Genomic DNA, 14,319 nt, shown 5'->3' with positions numbered 1-14,319 from the left:
TCTCTAAAATCATCCGCCACAGGGAAACCTAACTATCTGATGGGTGGATTTTTCTTCTTCTTCTTTTAAATGTGGACCCTTGGCTATATTTGTTTTGACTTCTAATTTGCAAACCACCAGTTGAACGGTTAGGATGGTCTAGTAGAGATTTACTGAGGCATACTTCGTCCCATGATGTGGCCCACAAAATGACCGGTCTAGGATACCGAAAGGTGGTCCATAAAGCTACGGACCTTTTCACCCCTGATAACTTAAAAACTTACAACCATGTGGGGCCCACTGAATCCCGTCGGGCTATTATGATGTTACTAGACCAATGAAAGAACACTATGGCGCACATTAGCGCCAAGGATCCCTATTAAAATCATCAACGTAAGCACCAATATCTTCGACAGCTGGAATTCTAGAAACATCTATTTCTTCCGACGCAACCAATGAACTCAATTTTAGGAAACGGATTGGCTACTCCCCCTGCCACCGGCCAATGGATGGTGGTCGGTGCTCTGTGGGCCCTACCATGATGTATTTGTCTCATCCATGCCGTCCATATATTTTTCTAGATCATTTTATATTATGAGACCAAAAATGAGGTATATCCCAATCTCAAGTGGACCACATTACAGGAAACGGTGTTGAGTGAACGTCCACCATTAAAAAAATTTTGGGGGCCATAATAGTTTTGGATCAAGCTGGTCATTGTTTTATCCCTTCTTCTGGGTATGTATGACCTAATCAACACATTGGATGTCAAATAAACAGTACAGTGGGCCTTAGGAGGATTTTAATGGTGGATATCCAATCGCTATTGTTTTCCTGTGGTGTGGTCTACCTGAGATTTATATCCCTCTCAATTTTGGGATCAAATCCTAAAATGATCTGTAAAAATGGATGAACTGAATCGATGAAACACATACATCATTTGGGGCCCACAGAGCACCGACCACTAGCCACCGGGCTGGTGGCAGGGGCAGGAGCCAATCCGTTTCCCAAATGTTTCCATTTCCATCGTAGAAATGATTCAATGCGCTAGAGCTCCATGAGCTCTGGTGCTACCCAGTTGCATCAGGACATTTGGATAGCTCAATCGGTCAATCCTGACTGTCCATTAGCATTCATCATAAGTTGCAATTGAAATGATCTGAAAATCGAATTTATGAAATGATCCAGTCCATCCATAACTGGGTCTTACATTTTATACCCATCCGTTTCCAAGCCACGGGTTGCATGGTCTACATTCTCTGATAGTTCTTTACAACCATAAACAATCCATGCTTCCACCGACCCCCACAAACCAAAAGGAGTCTCCAACTGTTGATTAGGCCTATTAATATGTAGATGATCTTGAACGTCCATCTTATAGGTTATTGATCAGAAGATTAGAATTATGGAATCGACGTGGTTTCCACATGGCAGCCTCTGAAATGTTCTCTGGACCTAATGGACCGGTCAGATCATTCGGTTGGACTGTCCAACCATCAAGATGAAACTAGGAGGACTATAATCTCTAGTGTTCTCAAAGCATTAGATCATTTCTCATGCATCATATCACCACATTTTAACCATTATTTGTAAATCATGGTCGACATGTACCATGCATGCTTAAAATACATATCCAAATATCCAATAATAATCAACCCAAAAAAGAAAAAGAAAAAAGTCTGTGATCTCTATAACATGGAAAAAAAAGGCCCATAAATATATTTTCATGTTTCACCATCAAAAGGCCCACTTATACAATGATGTTGAAAAAACCCATCTCACAAGACGCATTCCAGGCATGTATGTATGTGTATGTGGTGTATGCATGTATTTGGGTTTGTATGTGTGCATGTCAAGGAAAGTAATGGAAAGGGAAGCGGTGGTGGTGAAGAGGGTCAGGGCCGGTGGGAACTTGCCTTGCTGAGGTTGACGGATGAGATAAGTTTTTGCTGTAAAATCTGTTAAACAGACGGTGGTAAATGCCGCTGACCATCTTCTCTTCCACCTTTTAATGTGAAGAAAAAAAAACCTTTTAATGTGAAGGAAAAATAAAATAAAATAACCAGCAACAACAAAACAAAACAAAAATATAAACCATATCAGCAATAATAATAAAAAAGAGTGAAAAAAAAAAAAAGAATTAGCTACCTGTGAGTTTGCTACCATTTGTCCACCTTCTATACCTGCTGAAATCAGAAAAAAAGAAATGCTGTCATTTGAGAGAGAGAGAGAGAGAGAGAGAGAGAGATGTTACTAACTGGGTCCAGAAGCTTGGATGAATGGAGTGAGAAACGCCATTGAAATGAGGATTGTGGTGGTGAAAGCACACATGAGAAAGATGCCAGGAGTCTTCATCTCTCATGAGAAGAGAACCACAGTAAAAAAGACGTGAGTCTTTTATCTCTGGCCGGGGTTGTTTTTTAGAGATATTTTTACTGAGGGTGTATAAAATGCAGGTAGTCCGTGGACTGCTGAAGAACTATATCCATCCGCTTACGACTCTTTCAGGAGGTCAGGCCCACCATGTAAAGATGATCCTGACCATTTGAGTGTAATCCCTTAACCACGTGTGATTTACGAATACCTATTTTACGGTGGGACCCATCTCTTTAACTGTGCGGATACCATCGACCTGCTGTGAAACCGTTGGACTGGTGGTGGGTCGAGGTTCAAATGTCACTGTCCCTGAGGCAGGCACGTGCGTGTGAGCTGGCCATTCCATGGCGAGAGGCAGGGTGTTATATGCACGCGACACGTGGTGCACCAGGGTACCAGATGGCAGGTGTGCGCAAAGAAAATTAGTGTCCTGTGCCTATCAATCTCGACCGCAGATGCAAGCGTTAGTTGGTGATCAGTATCCAATCACCGACGCTGCCCTACCATGGATGGCCCATGGTATTAAAAGTAGCAGGTACACCTTCACAAGAATCCCACCGTCGGATTTTGAAAATTTGGGCTGGGCCTGTAGAGATGGCTCTATTCAAAATGGGACTTTTGCACCTTGGCCCATCGATAGTGTAACTACGACATGGATGGACTCGATCATGGTATATATGTACTAAATGTATGGAAGAGATGGTCATGAGACACACTTTTGGAAGCACTTGCGGCACACCGATATTATGATTAGCGCAATTCACGCCACGCATCGGAAAAGAGCGCAGGCGAGGAGATTCCAATCATTTGATGGACCCCACATCTCTCCAGCCGGCATATGCTCAGTGGGGACGGATTGGCTACTCCCCCTGACACCAGCCCCGTGGCGGGTGGTCGGTGCTCTGTGGGCCCCGCCGTGATGTATGTGTTTCATCCATTCCGTTCATCCATTTTTACAGATAATTTCAAGGGTTGATAAAAAAAATGATGTGGATATAAATCTTAGGTGGACCACACCACTGGAAAACAATAATGATTAGATATCCACCATTAAAATACTCCTAAGGCCCAATGTACTGTTTATTTGACATCCAATCTGTTGATTAGGTCATAAAGACGCAGATGAAAGGTAAAAATAAATATCAGCTTGATCCAAAACTTTTATGGCCCCCAAAACTTTTTAATGGTCAACATTCATTCAACAATGTTTCCTGTAATGTGGTCCACTTGAGATTGAGATATACCTATTTTTTTTTTATTCCATAAAATGATTTATAAAAATAGATGGACGGCATAGATGAAACACATACATCATGGTGGGGCCTAGAGAGCACCGACCACCAGCCAATGGCTGGTGGCAGGGGGAGTAGCCAATCCGTTTCCATGCTCAGTAGCGGGTTAGCGATAGCCCCGCTCTCACCCAATACAGTGCTGCCGTTGCCGTGAGTCCACCTTGATGTATGCATTCTCTGTTCATGCCGCCCATCCATTTTACCAACCATGTCATTTTATGACACGATTCAAATTTCAGGTGGACCCTACCATTGAAAACTTCCTATGCCCACCATAATTTTTCAGTAATGTTTATTAACGGTAAATGATGACTTTTCCTATAGTATGGTCCAACTGAGGATTTGATCTGCTTTGATTTTTACTGATGTCATTGACAAAACGGATGAACAGGGTGGATATATAATAAACACATCACGGTAGGTCCCACAGTAAGGGCCACACGGTCTTGAGTGAGGCCGGGCCGCACCTAATCGGCTCTATGTTCAGGCAGATCCTCTTAGGAACAAGAAGGCCCACACTTAAAAACTTCTTGGAGACCATAAAACTATTGGATCAACATGATATTTTTCTTTTCCTTTAATTTAGGTTTGTCTGACCTAATCAACAGGTTGGATGGCTAATAAATATTACAGCAGCCTCAGGAAGTTTTTAATGGTGGGCCTTCAATGACCACTGTTTTCCTATAGGTTTTGGGATCATTTCATGGAATAATGATCCAAAATAGATGGACGGGGAGATTTTGGAAATATAACGGTAATATCGCTATCAATAGTGCTTCGAGTTACATAAGAGTAACTTGGACGGTCCAATAAATAGATCTGAACTGTCCATTAGGTATAAACACATTTCAAGGTCGATCATGCTAAATAGATCTTTACCATCTGCATTGGAAACCATTGATCAAATGGTTAAGATCATCATATAAATGTGAACAGTCTAAATCAATCAATAAGACTGTTTAACTGTCCCAACGAAATTAAGAGCACTAACTCCACTCCCTAATAACAAAGGATCGTATGTCAATGAGGGCCCATCACGTGAGCCAGAGATCTGGGAAAGGCAGCACGATCTGGGCCATTCAGGAGGTAGGGTACTCTGAAACATGCTATAGATTAAAAAATAATATTGTTGGTCCTCTGATCATGCAAGTCAAACTTGTACGATAATGATGGTCAATGAGAAAATAAAAAAATTAAAAAAAAATCCAACCTTCCAAAATCAAAGTACACGTGTGGCTCACCTAATGAGCATGCTACCCTCATTTTCGGTACATAGCACGCTCACACTGTACACTACCTGATGAATAGCCCGGATCTCTGGCATAAGTTCAGTTCACTCAGATAGCATACTCGTGTTCAAACCCTGGTTGAATCATGGCCCTTAGTGCCCTTTTAAATTCCAGGGCCCATATCAGAATGCTTATTAGGTTGTGGGACTGTCAATGGGTATGGGTACCCGGACTGGGTCTCATTTTTTTGACCCACTAAGAAACTGGGCCGAGTTTCGGCGTCACATTTTGGACCCAGTTAGATGTTGGGTCTAATCAGGTTCGGGTCAGGTCTGTGTAATGGGCCCAGTTATAAGTTGGGTGAGGTCGGGTCTAGCCGGCTCTGGTTCAGTTAGTTTTAATAATAAACTTATATATAATAAGGAGGTTCTAAGAAGAGAACCCGATGTATGATGAAGATAGGCCTGTTTGGCAGACACCTAAAAATGAATTCATCACATTTTAGTTTATGTATTAGAGATGATGATGGTTGATTACCAAGATTCCTTTTGAGTCCTTACAAAAGACAAATATAATCTCTAACACAAAATTATAATTAACTAAAATGGAATGAACTTATTTTTATGCGTCTACCAAACACGAACGAATATTTTCGACCAAAAGGACCACCATTCTGCAATCTTTCATGGATTTAAAAGTTTTAGAAGATGCGCTAAAGAAAGAAACAAAATCATCAATACCCAAGTTCCTCCCCCATGAGAAAACAGAACTAAAAGTAAATCTGACTCTATCAGCATTTTGGTATCATATGCTCTGGGTGTGCTTGGATGCACTATCTAAATTGCAATTATTACTCTTAATAAAAAGAGAGTAATCAAATTGTAATTTCCTTAGCATTCAAATATAAGGTCTCACAAGAACTCATGAGAACCTTTTGAGAACTCATCTCACGTGACGTGAGCCCAAAATCTGAACGGTCCACATGATGCAACGCCCCATAAAACCTTTAGGACCCAACTTTTACCCTAATTCAAAACTTTGGTAGGCATTAGCAAACGGAAACAATTTCCTTCCCTGATTTGCATCTCTTTTTTTGTTACAGTCCACCAGAGTTTTGGATCAGGATGAAAGTCGGGCCCCAAGGGTTTCATGGGGTGTTGTATCACATGGACCGTTTACATTTTAGGCTCACATCATGTGAGATAAGTTCTCAAAAAGTTCTCATGAGTTCTCATAAGCATATGCGTGTGAGGTAAGAAATATTATAAATAAAGAATTCTAAAGGAGAAAAATAAATAAATATTCTATGTACTCTTCTTTTTCCCTATTTCAACAATCATGAATGAATGGTAGGAACCATTATTAATTTTTTTGTATCCCATTTAATTAGGGCACATTTGATTTGATTCGACCAAATGTGCAACCAAAATAACCCAAGCCAAATGCTACGACAACCAAAATGTGCCACTTCAAGAATCAATGAGGCACCACTCAACTTCAACACTGGCTACAAGATATTGTAAGTTTGTAAGCATTGGATTAGTAACAAGTATCTTCTTTGATCACACCTTGATCCATAGCTCAAGTGGTAAACTAAGTGAAAGATACCTCGTTTCAACACTGAGGTCTTGGTATCGATCCCTAGTAGGGGTGGCTAACAGTGAAGTGTGAACTGACAGTGGAAGAAACAAACAAACAAAAAAAAAAGTATCTTCTTTGATCATCTTCCGAGTAGAGCCAATTCAATTCCCCTGCGGAAAACATTTCCCTTTTGAACTAGTTGTGCTGATTTGGCTTCATTTCATCTAAATAAATACTTTTATAGCATGGGATTTAAACTAGCAAATTGCTACAGCTAATAGAATCTGAAAATATAACAAATGGAAATCGAAGTACAGCCCAACTCTGGATATTGCAAATGACATATTCCTTTGGGTTAATCTCTCCAATCTCAATATATAAAGATAGGCTAGACTTACATATTAGTTCCGCACAACTTAAAAAATGGTGGAGACTCTTCAACCAAACACATGGCATCGTTTTGCAGCAGTCCAGACTAACCAAATCACTGACCCAACTGTGGATGGAGTATAAACTAAACATTTCACTGAGAAGACAATATTAATCACCTGGTTTTTCCCTACTAATCTGCACAACTCGCTGCTTTTACCATTAACCATCCATTTGATAGCCCATTAATTCAATGGTTAGAATTGCTTCATCAGGGTGAGTTTAGAGATATGCTCCATACACAGTGGGACTCACTATTTCGATGATCAATATAGCTGTACATCAGTGCTACATGTGAGGAGGATGAGTCACTACCGTTTTCTAAATTGTACAAAACTAACACAGGAGCCTCCCCACATAAACATATATCATTAAGAAAAATAACACTAGAATGATGTAAAAAGATGGGTTAATAATCGAAGATGGTATTCAAGAACTGATCGAATGATGTGAAAAGACAGGTGAATCATCAAAGATGGTATTCAAGAACTGACCAACTACAACCAGTTGTATGCTAGAACCATTTTCTAATGGCATTAGAAAACATTATATATTTTCCCAAGGCAAAATGCTTGTGAAGACAGGTTGTAGGTTAAAACTTCAACTGCTTGTAGGAGATTAGTCTTCATGGTTTATTTATTTCCAAGGAAATGCTACAATATTGCAACCCAGCTTTTAATCATGAGAATAAGAACTCACTGATTTTATTTTTTTCCCCCTTTTTTCATGAATCCATGAATCACTAATACCCATGGAAGAATAAATTGAAAACCATGGCATTCATCCCATCAAACGAGGAGTGATCATCATGTGTTAATTGACCCAAAGAAATCTAACGTCCCCTTTTGCACTGAGAGATAGTCTCTGCAACTCAATAGAAATTAGAAAAATCAATAGCTTTACCCTGTAATTAAATAGTACATGGAAGAAGACAACTCTCCCACTTGTGCGTGAGATCCGTAACCTTCATAAGGTGTTCCCCACACATATGTGCCATGGACTGAAAATCAGGCCGGCTCGCTCGTGGGTGCGTCGCATGTGTAAATCAAGTGTACACAAGTGGCTCACCTGATGACTGGACAAGCCTGATTCTCAGGGCAATCCACATATAAGGTGGGGCCCAAATGATGAATGGGCCAGAGTTTGCCACATTGGCATGTGTTGGTATCCTACACATGAGTATCCTTGACACTAATCAAATCAAATATGTTGCTGAAAGATATTACTTACACTATGATCCACCATGATATGGCATTAAGTCATCGTCGTCCATTAAGAAATCTATATCAGCATCTTCAAATTCAAGAGGAAACGGACTCCTCAACCCGAACAGGCCATCAGTCAGAGACCCATAGGGACCGTCGACAAGCTTATCTTGCTCTATCTGGAATGGATCTTTCACCAAGTCCAGTACATCCCTGGCAATCTCATTTGCATTTACATCCAATGTCAGCCCGTGCCTATAGCCATGACTTCTATTCTGAACTGTGGTATCCTCATGCCCGATTTCGTGATCAACCATGACCAATTGCAGCTGCTGTCTATCATTAGAGAGCCCATATCTGCCAGACGAGCCGTAGAAACCAAAAGTATTTCCAGGTTGCATATCAGACTTTTGCAAGCCCGAATGTAGTAAGGGCTGGCCACAAACATACATGCTGTGAGCAGCAGCATGAGCAGGCGGCGAGATGGATAAGCTGTTGAACCCTGATACAGACAACTGGTGCTGATTCTGTAAATGTCCTTCTTGAGACATCAAAGATGGATTTCGACAATTTTCCAGCTGAATGCCAGGCATATGATATCCGTCCCGCTGCAAGACCGTATAGTTCATATCAGGGAGACAGTTTCTGGATTCCCCATTAGGATATTCACAGTGGAGAGGCACGGCCAACTGATCAACTGGCTTCAAACTTGGACGGGGTGTTTTTCTCCCACATTGCTCTTCTACCTGATCTTTATCTCCTACGAGTTGGTGGGCATTTTCATGAGGTCGGTCTCTACAAGGTTCACTAGCCAAATGTGGATTTCTCCTGTCATTCTTCGACGAAACAGAATCCCTACAGTCTTCGAAACCATCGGCGCCATAATCAGAACTGTTATCTGTTGTAGTTTTTCTTCTTTTCCTAGGACTGCTGGGCCTCATCTCAGTTACATTAGATACCACATTCTCACCACTGAGCTGCTGGAGTAACAATTCCTCCCTGCTCAATACGCCCAACCAAATCGAGCTCTCCTTGGCCGTCATCTTATCTTGCAGACACTTCGACTTTTGGATTTGCATTCTGATCTTTGCAACATTGGGCAACATGTGCTTGATCACGGCCGTCAGCACCCCGACTTTCCAAATCTTCTTCAAACTGTGGGGCTTTGTGTAAGGAGGAGTCTGACCTTTTGGAAGTCCCAAACTCACCCACCAACCTTCGTTCCCCGATGGCCACCAAGGTGGTGGAATTTTCTTCACCAACGGGTACTTCCGCTGCGGAGGGTCACAGTGTTGCATCAGAGAGGATAGAAGAGAGCCCAAAGTAGCATCTTGGAGGTCCTCGAGTCCATGGAAGTTCCCATTCCCCTCGTTTTGCAAACTCCTATCGGCCGTATTCTCCTCTTCGTACTTTGCTATGGCTGCAGGCCCGTTCTTATCGAATTTCACCTTCTCTTTCCACCAAGCTCGTATGTTATCAGACGCTCCGCTCACGGGCTTCCCCTTCTCAGGTATGATCCCATAGACGAAACCGCGGACCTTGCACACCTCCATCAACTTCAACATGTATTTCAAAATACCATCTTGGGCTCTCATCATCTTCTTCCTCTGAGCTTCAGGGGACGGCGGTTTGTGCTCCTGCTTGTCAGCAGCTTGCTGGACTGTGAGTTTCCGCCGCTCCTTGATTCTCCTAAGCTTTATCTGATCCTTCAACATTCGGCTTTCCAACTCTTCGGACTCAATCTCTTCATCACTAACATCGTTCTCTACAAGATTATCAATCCCAACGCCATCAAGTTCAAAATCGGAGCCATCAGCCAAATCAACAATCATCGCAAGTATGTGAAGAAACAAACGGAAATACCAAAATTCACCAGAATTTCAAGAACACAATGCCCCCTTTTTCACAATTTAATCACAAGCATATTCCAGTTGATCTAAATCCCCTAGCTAAGAAACTGCTAACGCTGCCAAAGCACAAAATGAAAACCCATTAATCTCCATAACCCAATTCTCTTTCTCGACCACTTTCTACCATGATTTCCGAACCGTCAAAAAACCACTTCTTGAAATTCAATCCCGACCTCCGGATCATACTACCCAAATCCAGTTCGACAAAAGCATCCAGCAAGAAGGTCGAAGAGAACCGAACTTCACGAACAGACCCAATTCAATTCCTTGAAATTTCCAACACCAACTTCGTGATCGAGCGCTTCAAAGATTCCAGAGAGACCATTTCACGAAATCGTATAAAGCGAAAGAAAGATTAGCAATAAGCAATGCAAATCTACTGCATCAATGAATTTACAGGGAAAAACGTTCAAAACCCATACCAGATTTCAGCTCCAAATCTCTTCTTAGTCCATCATCTTCCGAATAAAAAATACAAAACCGATCTGCAGCAAATCCTCTACCTGAAAAAACGGTTTTCGTTCTTTCAGGAATTTGGGTCTGCGAAGGAAAGGGAAGAGCGAAGAAAAGGTGGGAAAAACAGAGCGTACGAAAAGATTGCGTTTTGGTGGGAACGAAAGAAACAAAAAGCGAGGCCCGGAATCGTTGAGTTTTACGGAGCTGCACGAAAAACCCAAGATCTGTGGGCCCCACCATTTTAATATGCAAATCCACTCCATTCATCCCACTAGAACCATTTTTTAAACCGCGTAACTATTAAATATTCAGTTGATAAAAACCTCTGGTGGGCCACACCAATGTGTCCAGCTTAACATTTGGATCAGGCTTATTTTTGGGCGAGGCTTCGGTGGATCCCGGATCCACCGAGGTGGGTGGGATCTCTGACCGTGGGATCTACCGTGATGTATGTTCCTTATATCCACGCTGTCCATTTATTTTGAAAACTTGTTTTAAGGCATGATTTAAAAAATGAAGCAGATCCAAACCTCAGGACGACCATAATACAGGAAACAGTGGTAATATACTATTAAAAACCTATCGTGAGCCACAAAAGTTTTGGATGAAGCTGATATTTGTGTGGTCTCGTCATTCAGATCTTTGTGACCTTATCAACAGGTTGGATGGGAAATAAACATTACGGTAGTGCCCGTGAAGTTTTTAATGGTGGGATTCAATCATGACTGTTTCTGTGGTATGGTCCACCTAACATTTGGATCAGATTAATTTTTAGGGTCATGACTTAAAATGAGCTATCAAAATGTATGGACTGCGTGGATGTAAGGAATATATATCACAGTGGGCCCCGGAGTTAGGGATCCACCCAAACCGCGCTCCTGATTTTTTTCGCGCTCCTGTTGTTGAGTCCTGCTGGTTAAAGGATTTGATGAAAGATAACACACAAATCTAGGTTGGCATTTCATCCGCATTGTTCCCTGACGTGTGGCCCACCTCAGTAGTGTATCTTGCTTGTTTTTTATCCGGGTCCTAGAATCGAGGGTGGAGTGGATTTTAGATGTGGTGGGCCCCACAGTGTCAAATAGGTATTGTAGAGGAATCCGGTGTCCCAAAGGAAAATAAGAAAGGAAAAACGCTAAAACCCATTCATTTGGAGAGATGCTTGATACTCCGGCTACAGATGACGCTTGATACGCAGGCACTAAGGAATTGTACACGCAGCTGAAATCAACTTAAACTGAACAAGCTGTGGATATCACTGTATCTAAGTCAAGAGTCCGAATCGGATTCGTCGAACAAACCTAACCGAATTCAAGGACACTTGTCTGTTGAAACGGGACATTTGGACATTTTTCATTTTTAACCGTCCAATAAATGCCCACCAATTTGATAGTCAGATAATCTAATAAGGGTAATTTTTTTTCCATGGTTAGAAAAATATAATCTGGATTGTTTAATTTCACTTACTTATATTCCACGTATGCAGTTTCCTAGTAATTTCTGGGTGCCTGAATATCATTCATCTACTCTGCCGGAGTATTGATGTTTTTCTATCCGCTTTTTTTCGGATTTTGCGATCTGAAATCCACTCAGCTATTGAATATTGAGAAATGATCGTACACAGCGGCTGTATAATTAGGTATGATATAGCCATTTCTATTTAGCGAATTTATCACATGTGTAAATTATCCAAACCACGTAGAAAGTAGTATGAATTACTATTGTTATCTGAAGTGAAAATCAGATCCATCCGATGGGTCCATAATAGTTCCCTCAGTCAAACAATTTTCTCTCCTTTTTTTTAATATCGTGTCCAGATCCATGAGTAAATACGCCTAATTTTCATCTAAGTCATGATTATGGTTTGGACCGACATTTTTGACGGATTAGATATTTTTAAAATATTAAAAATTGGTTGTAAAAATAATGAATGTATGAAAACCTATTATACAGCCGCTATGTTCGATCAATTTCTCTTGAATACTTACCGGAGAGAAATGGGTTAATGTCCAGCCCATTCTTCCGGCTGACGTCTCAAAAATTCGATCCTTGCAAAAGGGGGAAACCACCATGAAGATCGCTTGATATGAAAATCAAATCGGTCCACAACTGTACAATGAGTCATATCATCGGCTGTCCATCGTGTTATTTATTTATTTATTTGTGCCCCTCCCAATGAGTAGATGGGCCTGATTCTCACAACGGATAATCATCATGGTGTGGCCCACCTTGTACGGCTCAGATATCGTTCATAGGGGACATATTGGCAGGAAAGGAATAGTTTGTATGAGAAAAGTTTTAAGTACGGTGTTGTATCATGTATGTGATTATTTCTTTTGTGAGTTACTAAGCCCACACGCGCGTACACGTCAGCTAATTCACACGCCATTACATCTGCTAGAGTGGTAGGTAGGTGAAAATCCAACCCAGCCATCATGTGGAATTAACTGTATAGATTTAATTCTAAAAGATGAAGGTGGTACGACTCAGTAGGTGCGTGAAATTATATTTGATTTTTCACAGACTTTCATTTGTTCATTTAAATGTGGTCCACATGAAAAGTAGACCATAATGATTCTTGAATTAAGGAATCTACATAGTGTTTCATTTCTGATGGATGGATTGGATATTTCACATATATGTCAAGATGGCATATCTGATGGCGTGAATTAGCTTAGTTGTACACGCGTGTGGGCTTTGCAAAGCTGAAGAAAATATGCTTCTCAAAATTTCCGCTGGCCGGACTGGAATCGTCGTCTGCAACACTTGCCTTTCGATCTGCTTAAATAACCTAATTTATATGGGGCCCACCATGTTTAATATTTAAATCCACTTGAACCGTAACACAAAAGATCATCCAATGAAAACTTTGATGGGAACCATCGCAACAACGGGAACAATATAGAATTCGGATTACGGACTGAGTAACTCAGTACCCCTTTATGGTACTGAGTAAACTGTGTTGGGCCCCACCTTGAATGCATGTGGTTTATCCACTCCGTCCATCCGTTTTTCCAGATTATTTTATAGGTTGAGCTCAAAATTGAAGCACATCCAAAGATTAAGTGGATCACACCAAAAGAAACAGTGGGAATAATGATTTCCACCGTTGAAACTTTCCTATGGCCCACAGTGATGTTTATTTGTTATCCAACCTATTCATAAGATCACACAGACATGGATAAATTAAGGGAAAACACAAATATCAGATTGATCCAAAACTTCTGTGGCCCCAAGATTTTTTCAATTGTAGACGTTCAATCATTCTGTTTCCTGTTGTGTGGTCCACTTGAGATTTGGATATGCTTCATTTTTTGGTTTAAGCCATAAATTTATCTGGTAAAATGGACGGACGAAGTAGGTAAAATACATAAATCACGAGGGCCCCATACTCAGTACGCAACAATATAAACACCTCTTCTCACGGTGTAGCTTTCCTTGCACTTGTATCGGGCTGAATTACACCTGCTCGACGGGTTTGATGAAAGTTATACAACATGATGGCCACACAAACAAACATATGGTTGGCATCCATCACCGTTGTCCCTGTGATGTGGCCCACCTGAGTTATAGAGGTCTAGATCGAGGATAGAACCTGATGGAAGGAGTGGATTTTACATATAAAACATAGTGGGGCCCGCGAGCTTGTGTGTAAAATGGGTGTTGTACAGTAAACGATTCCGGTCCGTTTATGGAAGCTGGTTCCTTTGTAGATGAGAATTTGGTGCAACTAGCTGCATGTCGGGCTACAGGTGGGTGCGTATGGAATCTAACGGCATGTCGAACACAGAACAGATTCGTACGTTCCGGACTCCAATGATATACCCTACCACCAGTTTCTAAGCTGCCGTGCCTCGTTCAC

At 41.3% G+C, this 14,319-nt stretch overlaps 1 protein-coding gene and 1 long non-coding RNA gene across 4 annotated transcripts; both read right to left on the bottom strand.

Moving 5' to 3' along the window:
- Positions 1–1,536: 1,536 nt before the first annotated feature.
- LOC131224009 (uncharacterized) lies at positions 1,537–2,510 on the bottom strand. Its single transcript, XR_009160795.1, has 3 exons — positions 2,238–2,510; positions 2,128–2,165; positions 1,537–1,984 (listed from the first exon to the last, which is right to left on the bottom strand). It is a non-coding gene; the product is annotated as an uncharacterized LOC131224009 (long non-coding RNA).
- A 5,078-nt stretch (positions 2,511–7,588) lies between these two features.
- On the bottom strand, positions 7,589–10,601 carry LOC131222456 (ETHYLENE INSENSITIVE 3-like 3 protein). Of its 3 annotated transcripts, XM_058217525.1 has the most exons (3): positions 10,424–10,601; positions 8,117–10,267; positions 7,589–7,750 (listed from the first exon to the last, which is right to left on the bottom strand). In XM_058217525.1, the coding sequence occupies exon 2, from the start codon at positions 9,921–9,923 to the stop codon at positions 8,118–8,120; it is 1,806 nt and encodes a 601-aa protein (XP_058073508.1). In that variant the 5' UTR covers positions 9,924–10,267; positions 10,424–10,601; the 3' UTR covers positions 7,589–7,750; position 8,117. The 3 variants fall into 3 exon arrangements, with proteins under 3 accessions (XP_058073508.1, XP_058073509.1, XP_058073507.1); XM_058217526.1 differs by lacking the exon at positions 7,589–7,750 and having other exon boundaries at positions 8,067–10,302; XM_058217524.1 differs by lacking the exon at positions 7,589–7,750 and having other exon boundaries at positions 8,067–10,267.
- Positions 10,602–14,319: the final 3,718 nt, after the last annotated feature.

This window comes from Magnolia sinica, chromosome 13, assembly GCF_029962835.1.
Source record: "Magnolia sinica isolate HGM2019 chromosome 13, MsV1, whole genome shotgun sequence".
NCBI classification, from domain to species: Eukaryota; Viridiplantae; Streptophyta; class Magnoliopsida; order Magnoliales; family Magnoliaceae; genus Magnolia; species Magnolia sinica.
Note: the sequence above shows the minus strand (reverse complement) of the source record. Positions and strands in the feature narration are given on the sequence as shown.

Excerpts from the sequence above, each read along its gene's own strand:
- LOC131222456 (XM_058217525.1), bottom strand. The coding sequence starts at position 9,923 with ATGATTGTTGATTTGGCTGATGGCTCCGATTTTGAACTTGATGGCGTT.